This window comes from Rhopalosiphum maidis, chromosome 4, assembly GCF_003676215.2.
Source record: "Rhopalosiphum maidis isolate BTI-1 chromosome 4, ASM367621v3, whole genome shotgun sequence".
Taxonomy (NCBI): domain Eukaryota; kingdom Metazoa; phylum Arthropoda; class Insecta; order Hemiptera; family Aphididae; genus Rhopalosiphum; species Rhopalosiphum maidis.
The window spans coordinates 7,861,445-7,873,455 of NC_040880.1; the positions used below are offsets into that span (position 1 = coordinate 7,861,445).

General features: G+C 24.2%; 1 protein-coding gene across 1 annotated transcript; it reads right to left on the minus strand.

The window, feature by feature from the left end:
• Nucleotides 1–387: 387 nt before the first annotated feature.
• On the minus strand, nucleotides 388–8,336 carry LOC113548559 (elongation of very long chain fatty acids protein AAEL008004-like). The gene is made up of 8 exons (XM_026949506.1): nucleotides 8,161–8,336; nucleotides 5,854–5,947; nucleotides 4,826–5,016; nucleotides 3,815–3,904; nucleotides 3,298–3,354; nucleotides 2,869–2,974; nucleotides 1,316–1,452; nucleotides 388–1,226 (listed from the first exon to the last, which is right to left on the minus strand). The coding sequence occupies exons 2-8, from the start codon at nucleotides 5,933–5,935 to the stop codon at nucleotides 1,053–1,055; spliced, it is 837 nt and encodes a 278-aa protein (XP_026805307.1). The 5' UTR covers nucleotides 5,936–5,947; nucleotides 8,161–8,336; the 3' UTR covers nucleotides 388–1,052.
• Between the last annotated feature and the right edge of the window lie 3,675 nt (nucleotides 8,337–12,011).

Here is a 12,011-nt window from a genome sequence, read left to right on the forward strand (position 1 = left end):
GTTGAAATGGAAGTTCCAAATGTCTACTCATGAATGCTTATAAACCAGTTATCTAGTAGTAATTTAAGATTTTGGCTTTTGAGTAAAGTTTTGTAACGTGGTCGGGGGAACCTTAATATTACGATATTAGTTAACCAGAGAAGGTTTCTTATTTCTTATGGTTAAAATTTTCGTAGCTGGGGGTTAGAGCACTGTGTATGTGGTTTTTTTTTTATAAATAATAAGACACGTTTGATTTTTAAATGTGTAATAATTATTATATTTAATATAGTACTTTACTGTGTTGGAAGACGGCTGTTAATAAGTGTATTAGTGAGTTCGTTGATTGTTATTGTCGAATTATCTGCCATGTATCATTTTAATATATTAATTAATAACACAGACATGTCGAAAAGTGTTAAGTGTGTTTATTTTGTATTAGTTTATCCTAAAGTGTGTGTTTATTATATAATATGTAGCGTATATAACGAATGTTACAATATATATTTTCTGTTTTGAAGAACCAGGACAACTCGATTGTCACTCACCCGTGATTACAAATCAATTATTTACATATGAAACGTTTATCAATATTATATATTTATAGGTATAATTTTCTAAGTCACATAACTTTTATATTAAAATTAAATAATTTAAACAAGTGTTCATTAGTTCATTGCAAAATAGCATGTCTTAAACTTGACACGTATTACGCATTATATTAGTTATTTCATGTAAACATTGAACAATATTGAAAATAAATAAATTATATTATTAATTATAACCTTGAAGACTAAAATCATAAAAAAAAAACAGTATAGGTAATAATGTATTTAAAATAATTTAATAATTTACTCTTTTACACTTATTGATGTAGTATACATCTTATTTTTGATATACGTCATAAATTAATAAATAATACTTATTTACAGCAACTAAATTTCAAACACTAAACATATTTACATGTAATGTTTTGTAAAAATAGAAAACTACACATATCACTCTCTCGTGCATAGATATTATAGATCCATACTGGCCGTCTATTGCAATAATTATGTATTTTTTTTTAATATTTAATTCGATTTCACAGTTTTCGGGCTTTTGGTGTACGTTTTTTTGTAAAACAACGAGAATAAGTATAGGAAGAGAGTTACATTTGCAAACATGTAATAAATGTAAATTTTCGGATATTCGCAATTAAAACAGACTAGTCCTATATACCAGAGTAAAACAACTACAAATTGAATCTGAAAATACAATTAGAAATGTAATTAGTAACTATGATGGTATAATTTTATGCATATTTGAATGGTTTATCAGTTTATCATATACTTACAATTTGCATTCTAGTCAAATATCTCTTCCACCATAAATACGGTTGCATTTGTGGGCCTAAGGCAGCGAGGAAATAATAAAAGTACATGATAGTGTGGATAAACGAATTGATTCCTCCGGGTAATGTTGCTTGTTCGCCTAAAAATAATAATAATTGTTAGATTCCGAATAAAATAAAGAATTTTAATCATTTTAGATTGATTTTGAAATGAGTAGATTTAAACTTAACACGTTCAAGTACCTATGCATTTAGTTCCATCTATTTAACTTTATTAAGTAATACTATTATATGTATAGTCGTGTCATTGTTATTTTAATTTATCGTTCACTAATTATTTATTGATTAAGTATATTTAACTTGATACAATTCAGTTAGTAGATACCTTAAATTAAAATAATTGCTAATTAGTAATTGTTTATAAGTATGTACATTAAATATTATTAAAATGTTTAATAAGAATATTAATTAGCAATATTAATGTTATTTGGTAGGTATTATAAATGCTTTTTATATTGAGATGATATATTCTGAAGTTTTATTATTTTATGATCTCTGTTTTTCACATTGGTACACTAAAAAACAAAATTACAAAGATAAAAACAGAATAAAAATTAAATGCTTGAGTCATATTGTGACTATTTAAAAAAAAAATGTATTGATAAAAGAGTTATCACATTTAATAAGTAGGTATGGTAAAAAATAAATATTACTTAACCAATTTTCATGCGTTATTTTCAAATATATAAAACACACCTTTTTTTTTAAGCATAGTATTTAATTCAGTGAATTCTGTCTCATGAAATTAAGTGATGAAATACATCCGTGGCGCTATCTGTTGGTTTTTGACCACAACATTTTTAAATAATATTTTTTATTAACTTAAATTCACCATCCGGGCGATGTCTGGTAATACAGGCAGTGTACATATTATTAGTACATTCTAATAAAACAACGTAATTGAACTGAAATAATTAATTCATTTAATGTTGTAACAATTGATTTAATTCTAAATCATTCTAATCAATTAAATATAATGAATTCAAGAGTTTAAGATGCTTCCAAAGTATCTTTATGAACTTATTTCTACTATGCTTCACGTGAGAGGCTAAATATTTATTTAAGACATTTTAAAATTGCGTCCAATTTCCTAAAGTGATTAGATTTTTGAAAATTAGTAATTCTATATGAATTAAAAATAAATTAAAAATATGACTTTACGTTAATGTAATAAGTACTACTTGGCCTAAATATATCTTGTAAGTTTTTTTTTCAACTACCAACGATTAGTCTCACTTTATTGACGTTTTCGAAAATTATCATATTTTAACTTCACGGTAGTAAAATATTTTTATTTTATTATTCTAATGATAAATACGTTTTGATTAATTCTTTTTTACTAACACTATCAAGAGTATGCCTAAAATCTAAAACACTTAGTCATTGCCATATTATTGTCTATGGGTTTTATTTATTCTAGCTGGAAGTTATTATAAGAGATAAACACAAGTATTGAGTTAATGGAAATGATATTTTAAAATACTGTGAAGTTTTACCTTTAATAAACCTCAAATATGCCCAACATGTGATGACCATGTTTGAATGATGGTATACATGTAAAAATGTAACTTGGGACTGTTTTTTTCTTAAAACGAAAAATATCTGTAAAACAAATAAACATTTCAAATATATAATTAAAAATCGATTTATATGCATCTAAGATAATAAAGTTTTCGTCTGTTATTTATAGATTGTATATTTATTAGTAAAATAATTGTAATACTATTGACGTAAAAGTTTATATTTTTAAAACCAATCTTTGAATAATAAAAAAATATTAAATATTTAATGTTTAGTTTAATATAAATGTATAAATATGGCATTTGTCACGTTATTAGGCTAAATGTGTATTATACAATTCATTATTACAATTATTATTTATTTATATATATAAATATATTGTGATAAAATGATCATATCCTCACCGTATCCAACAAATCGATGACTTTAGAGATGAAAAAGTACCACGAACCTTTATTCAACTGAAAAATAAAAATATAACATGAATAGAAAATATAATTATTTTAAATTAAAATATTTTTGTTTATAGTGTACATTATCACACTTAATATTCTAATTTTTTTAATTTCATAAATTATTCAACAATATAAACATAATATCAAGATCATGGTGGCATACAGGGAATAATTAACTTGAGGAAATTAAAATACGTTTATTTCATATTATTTCTATACTTGAGGTTTACATATAATAATTGCGTGCCTACTACATAATTATTAAAATTAGTACAAAATACTACGGTTAAATATAAGAAATAGTAAAACGATTTTTTTTTAACGTTAATAATATATTATTAATTACAATTAAATGTGTTGGTTACAAAATATTCATATTTAAACTGTCATTTAATTTAAAAAACAAAATATTTAGCTTAAAACAAGCACATGGTGAAATAAACAGTAGCTTTACAATTATTTTTACCTCATATAATAAGAATGTATTTTTGCTTCTTTCGATTGGATGACACGAATGATTCCACAAGCTTGACAATCCTCCAGGTGTAAAAAATATCTAAAAAAACACATACATAAAATATAATATTTTATTTAATGTATTAAATATTATTTTTAAGTTCAATAGTAATTTTCGTAGTCTGTATAGAAGCTGAAAAAAATATTTATTAGTCTTAAATATAAATATATAAACAATATCGTACACATATTCTAAGATTATGAAGATATTATTCCACGTGACATATGAGAATTTAAGGTTTACAATATAATAGGTATGAATGTATTTCTATTAATACTGAGATAAAGTTAGTGGTAAAATATCATATTATTCTAAACAGCGTTTTTGTTTTTAAATACTTTAATCAAATATTATAAATTTATATGAAAATGTATAGACTATTTAAAAAAAAAGTTATTATATTACTTATGGGAAAATGTAATAAATCACATTTAACTCTAAATTGACATTTTTATGTGATTTCTAATCTTTACCAATAAAATGAATATTTTATATATTCTGACACAATTCTTTTATAATAATTTAGGCACCATGTTTCGTGTTTCATCACGCTTAACATCAGTTCATAATTCTATAAAAATGTTTTTTTTTCATATTGCAATATGGTAAAGCCATCCTTCAACTATTTTAAAATTGTCATTGGTTACACGTTGAATATACAAAAAAAAAAAGAATATCAGCTAGAAATTTATTGAATTTTTCAAAATAATGTTTTGAACTTTATTTTCTATTGTTAATAAATTGTATAGTTGATGTTATTCAATAAAAATATAATGAATGAAAAATGTCACAAAATATTCAAAATCAATCTGAATTAAGGAATTGGAGTTAATTATTGGATTCATAGATACAAGGCAATTATACAATTATTCGTGATTATATAGATGAGATGTGCTTGCTGATGAAACTTTTTAAAACTTTATGTTATTTTAAATGATTTATTTATAATATTTAACTTACCCAATACAGTATAAATGCATTATAAGTTGTTTGAAAAAGATTGTAAACTAACATTATGTGTTTGAGTCGGAACGGTTCACGGTTCTTCATCATATCTGGACCGATTTTTAAAATGAACAATAAATAGACTGCTACAATGGAAAACACTGGCAACGGCGATTTCATTAAAAACCACGAATCGACTTCGGTGTCTATAATTTATAGATTTATAGTTTATAATAATTGTTAATATATTTTAATGCACAATTTGTGCAAGACTAAACTGGTGTTGTCATTGAATAAGTAAATAGGGATTAGGTTGTATTAAAATTAATATTAAACACTTGTTTGAAAAATAGCGATATTTCTTGGTTCATAGATATAAGTAAGGTTTTGGATTAGACAAGTTTCAATCGTTGTCATTCCAAAACAGTGTTGCGTTCGACCTAACATTTTGTATCTACACAATTATATTTTATTCATTTCTACAAACATTCATTTTTAACTTCGTAAGCTAGTAGTTATACTTTGTTACATAAAAATAAAATTTTGAATGAGTAATTAGTTAATTTATTATTATAAGTATTTTAAGTATTAATAAGTGGATAAGTGTATTACAATTTTGCGGGGTATCTACTCTATTACGTTTATGCAAATGTAAGTACTTATATAGCTTATTAATTACGCATTTAAAATTTAATTTTTTTCTATCAAAACGTATTCTGCTTAATAATATGACATTAAAAATAGTAAAATTATACAACAATGTTAAAAGGTCTTTGAAAAAAGTAAATCTCTTGAAGTCAACGAACCTAAGCATTTATATCACTTAGATCATCTAATATATAATATTCATATATATATATAAATAATTGAACGTGGTCTAGTTCAGAATAAACATACACTACCGAACCCTACCATATGTTTGCGGTATGCCCCATATTAAATTTATGTTACTCATCGTTCGACAACTTCAAATCAAAATAACAAATACAATATACAGTATATAGAGTATACATGGTTATAAAAATATCTGTAGGTATACTAACCGAATACTAATTCTTTTTCCAATAAGTTGAAAAACTGATTTTTGGCTTCCACAATGAAGTGGCTGTCAGTTATGTTCGCCATGATCGTTTATTGCTAGAACAATAAAATGAAAAAAGTAAGTGTTGAATTCATTTAATACAGATTTTTAGCTGTATACATAAAAATTTTGGAATGATAAATTCTAATTTCTAATTGATATACATTTATATCAACTATATTAATTTTTTGATTAATATGTCGGTTTTATAGTATTATGATCCTTGAATATTCCTGTCACATACGTTCAATGCCATATCCAGTACCTACATTATGTTTATGTACTGCCGTCATAAACTGGTTGCCGCCAAAAGCCTGTCAATGGTAAGAACTACCCGTTCCAGGAACCGGTCATCGAAGTAAGGTCGATTAACGAACGCCCTTGTTTTTTACACAAACACACCATAGTTTTACTCAAAAGTATTTATACTTTATTATTACTTCATATAATATGTAATCGTACGACATTACGATGAATATCATAATAAATGGTACAGAATTTATAAACACAATTTATAACGATTCGATGTTTGTTATAAAACTAAATATTCAACCACTTTAAGTCATTAAATTTACAATTCCATTACATCGAATTTAATTTTTAAAACAACTGTTATAATTATCTAATAAACATGTTTGTTTACAATAATTACAGTTTTTATTAAATTACAATAGTATACTTATATAAAAAAAAAATTAAATAATAAACAAGTTCTTCTTATTTTTTTTTTTTATTATTATTAAATGTAATATACTAATATGCAATTCGTAACCATGACATAATAAGAATAATATTTGATATAAGAAAAAAAACAAGTAGAAGAATTTTAAAAATAGTAATTTTTTTTAAGACTTACTTATTTAGAATAAATTAGTTTTTAAATATTGTATTATACAAATTAAAAAAAAAATTGAGGAAGTGTCTATGCCTTATAGTGTATAGTAGTTGTTAAGTGTACCTATCTCTCGATCGAGTTACTAACTCTGATAAATGTTTAAATTTGAATTCTCCGAATACAATTTTTCAAATTACGATAAAATAATTAAAACTGTTATAATTGTTTAAATATCCAAATTTTTTGTCATTTAAACTTTAAATGCATATAAAAAACACACGTGTATATGTATATAATTTGGGTACTTTTAGGTCACAGCAAAAAAATTGTATAAGAAATTGTATAATAAATTTTCTAATCTTAGTTATTCATATTATTGGTATAAACATTTTTAACTAGGTACAGACTAATTTCTATTATTTTTGTGAATTTGAGAAATTGTATCATCATTTGCACTTTAAATATTTATTAACAAACATTGTGTTTGTGTTTTTTCTAGTTATTTTTATTTTTAAATTGCAGTAAGCATTAAGTATTTATGGAGGATCTTATTTTAAATTTTTAAGCTTTTTAACCAAGAAAAGCATTTTTTATTGTCATATAGAAAAAATAGTAATTTAATACAAATTACATAAAAAAATAACTTCTTTTGGGTTACTCTGTTAATTTAAAATATGCTAGAAAATATCAACTATTGGCCCAAAATTAATATTAGATCAAATTTTCTATGAGGAATCTCTCTTAAAGTTGAAGATTTGAGCATTTGCTGTAATAAAAGTGTCAGGGAATAAATCTCAATATATTTATTCTATATCTAATTATCAATTAATGATCTCATGATCTCAAAAAATATAATATACCACTAAACATGGGCCAAGTATTAGAACCAGACACCAATAATCAGAAATATGATAAACATCATAAGAAAAACTGACTTATTTAATACAATTTAGTAAACATAGATGTTTGATAATAATACTATATTATGTATTGTATTTATTTAACATTAATATAGATTTAAGATTATTATATTATTATAATTGTTAACTTTAAATAAATAAGCAACTTTTTAGTACATACTCTGATTTAAAATCAAAAACTAATAACCTTTTTTGTTGATGTTTTTCAGTTCAATAAAAAAAAAAGTGTCTTAAAACCATACAGACACATACAAAATGATTGTAAAATTAATCAGATCCAGAAAAATAATTATACTTATAACAGATAAATTACTTTTAAAATAAATCTATGATGAATTTGGGCTTATATAGGCTTAGAAATATTATATATTTTAAATACTATAATTGTATTTAGTTAATATAAATAAAAATTATTAACTATGATCAAACATAATAATTATTTTAGTAAATATAAAGCTTTCTTTTTTTGAAAGAAAAAATGCATCCATAGATAAATTAATTATTATTCACTCACTCGGCTTTGATGTTACGTTGATTTCAATGGATTTCAAATGTATTTCAATCCGTTTACCATCCGTCAATGGATGAAAGCCTTAAAGTAAAACTGCGTTATAAAATTAACAAATTGTATAGTTTAACTGGATCACTACCTATTGATAAGAACGGTTAACGAAGAACTGAATATAAATATTTAATTCTGAGACATGATTACATTTATTTGGATTCACTGGTTTCAATTCAGATACCTTGTGGCTGTAAACCAGGTTTGGGGGTTCGAGGTGAACAGCACCGCAAAGGTGGGTTTTATTTGCCAGTAGGAACAGCAAACCGGAAAACATAAGCATTCACAAGTAAACAAACATACGCACGCAAATCCTTGACAAAAAGTTGAACTAGCTAAAATCGTACAATATACTGTATAGTATATATTATATATATATAGTGTTTTATGAGGAACATCTGAAAAATTTCCGGTAAATCGATTAAAAACCTGGTAAATGAACAATGATGTGTTATAGTTAACTTCAACATTTTTAAAAATGGCATTGGAAGTACTATTAAATATTTTTAATATATTTAAAAAAAAAAAATTAAAAAAATATTGTTTTTCTACAAATTAGATGTGAGATGCATTCGTCATTTAGTAAGTAATTGAAAGGATGTGTTTGAATTTGAATTCATTGATGCAAAAATATTGTACACGAAAAACAATTAGGATTCTACATTTTTAAAAATATTTTGCTATCTCTTTCTCTGTCTATAAATATATATATATATATATTTATAGCTTTATGTTATTAGTAATTACTTTTTGTTTTTTTTTTTATTTTCTAAATTTTCATATTGACTTTTATTTTCAATAGGTTTGCTAGAAATTTCTTAAAACATTTTAAATATGTATCATAGTATTTGTACGATTAGTGAAATTACCGAAAAAAAAATTTGAAAAATTATTAACCAAAATAATATATAGGCTAATATGAAACTTATGTAAATATTATACCACTAAACAGTCAATATATTTAGTTACAATCCTTGACTTACAATCCAAAATGATATATATTTATAGTAACTCATTAAGTCGAAATATTATCTTATTTTAAAAATTTATAAAATTTGTTAATATGTTTAAATACTTTAAATAAAGATTTTCTATTTATATACATTTTAGCAGAAATATTTATAGATATAGGTATTAACGTTTATGAGCAATGAACTTGAATGATTAATATGATTAGTTTATGTTAGTTTAATATTATTCATAACATATTCAATGTTTTCAAAAGCTCCGAAATTAATTTTGAATGTTACTGAAGTTTTGAACAAGTATTGGCTGGTAACGATATCGTAGTAAAATAAATTTACCCATGATAAAATATATACATTTTCAAAGTTACACTATATTTATGTAGGAGATAATGAGATTAAAACAGCATTAGTATTATAACAATATCAACTTTACGATATTGACGAAATTGTCAAGTTAAGTGAAATTCAAGATGGAAGAAAAATTGTTTTAGTTGACTTAAATTTTTATCCGATTATTTAGAAGTTAAAACTTTTGAAATTCTTTCTTGATATTTCTTATACACAGAAATAACTCTAAGCTTTTAAATTTTGATACAGTAAGAAGATCACTTAAACAGTTTCCTTGTACTATTTTGGGTGTCGGTGGTTGATTATAATATCGGGTATAATAATTTTTTTAAATTATTAGAATTATTGTAAGAATATACATTTTACTATTCACAGTCCATCCAAAACGTTTTGTTAGTATGTTCAGAATTTATATGAATTATATATAATTGTGAAGGATAACTGCCTATATCTCGGCAGTAGACTGCTGCGACATAAGTTCACCTTTGAAATTCAGTAATACACACCTGAAGAATATCGTCTGAAATAAACACGGTACGTAGCTGCGCAGTACTCAGTATATAATATTCCGATTTATGTTGTCTATACACACCATAGCGATGCGTCGACGTTTTCGCATAAGCTATCGGCGCTCGCTAAGTGCAAACTTAAACAATATACATTGAACTATACCGTACTGATACGCTGAATACGTAAGAAGTAAAACCGTATATATTTGTATGTAAATATACTAAACACCTATTGTGTGTGTATATAATGTATGTACATGTAGGAGTACGGTTGTCACTTATCATTTTATTTTTAAACTGGAATAATAAATATTACTATTTTTAGTTCACCGTTCACTTCAGTCAATTGAATTTAAAATGATTGCCTAATAAATTTTGTAGCTTTCAGTTTTTCAAGTTGAACGGAAAAAAAAAATGGCCACTGACAGGCATGTGAGTGGTATTGCTTCTAATTGAGTATACCTATTACAGCTATTGAAAAAATAAATAGTACTCCCTTTATTATGGGGGAAAAATGGTGACGTGATAACGTTTTGACATTCAAGGCAGTATTATTTTGGAACAAGTCGCTATACAAATAAAATATTCAATCATTTTTTGAAAAATATGCCTACAATAATTGTGTTTTTAGGGTTTTAAAATAGTACTGTTTAATCGTAGTATAATGATTTTATTTGTATAACAAAAAATACTTTACTATTCAATCGTATTGTATTCTACAAAAATAATAATTGCATTTAATAAATCCTAACTATGCATTTGTATTTATTTTCTCTAGATATTTTTATTTTGATTTACTAATATAGACGTTTATTTTTGAAGAAAGCTGTTCTAAAAAAAATATTTTAAATTTACAAGATTTTTTGAAAACACTTGCATCATTACCTATATGAAAATCATATCATCATTATTATTTAACACATTACCTAAGCATCTTTGCTAATGTTATTAAATTTGCATTTATTTTTTTTTTTGAGTTTAAACCATATGATTTTTTTTAACGTTTCAATTATATTTTATGTATTTTCACATTATTATAATTATTAATAACTATACTAAGTTCCTACTGAAAATATACCATTTAATAGACACCAATCCCTGAAAATAATTCAATATAAATACACATCAGTTTACCATATTATTTAAATACATATTATACTCGGAAAAATATTTAAGCACCTTTTTTTTGTTCACAATTTTATGACTTATAATAAAGGTACCATATATTTTTATGATAAATATTAATATACTTTAACCGTTGACTTAAAACCAAAGCACAATATAACTACCATCTTTTGCAACTTTTAAACCATCTTGTGGCACGTGAAGGGAGTGATTTATCATAACCATATTTTGAATTGCTTTCTTATAGAAATGATGACTAGCACGTGAAATAAAATTTAAAAATTTAAAAAATAAGGACCACCCTAATAGATATTATACTTGAATATTTCTTTATTTTTATTTTTATGTCAAATAATGTCAGTTGTTTTATATTTATATTAGATAGAAACTTATTTAAACTTACTATAGTTCTTTATATATTTTTCACATTCAGATCTTAAAATTTAATTGTACATATTTAGGCTTTGTTAAGAATGTTATTATTATATTAACGTTATTCTCAGGTTGTAGACCCGGTAAGCAGTTTAATCGTACTGAAGGTATAGAGGCGAGAATTCCTTACTGTTTGTTATACTTCGTGCATTCTATTTAGATATGTTCATAATAATTATTGCAACTCAAAATCCTTACGTTTCATACAACGGAATTGATTTTTTTATAACTTTTAACCATTACGTGTGTACAACGACTACAGAGAACAATAATGATCGTTTTTAGTGCAAATATATAGTTTAAATGAACGATACTGTACCTGTCTGGTGACCAACTATACGCAATTATTATAGTATTATTTCGGCTGCTGATTTTCTGTTTAATTTTAGCGCAGTAAAATTTCTTAATTTTATTGTATTCT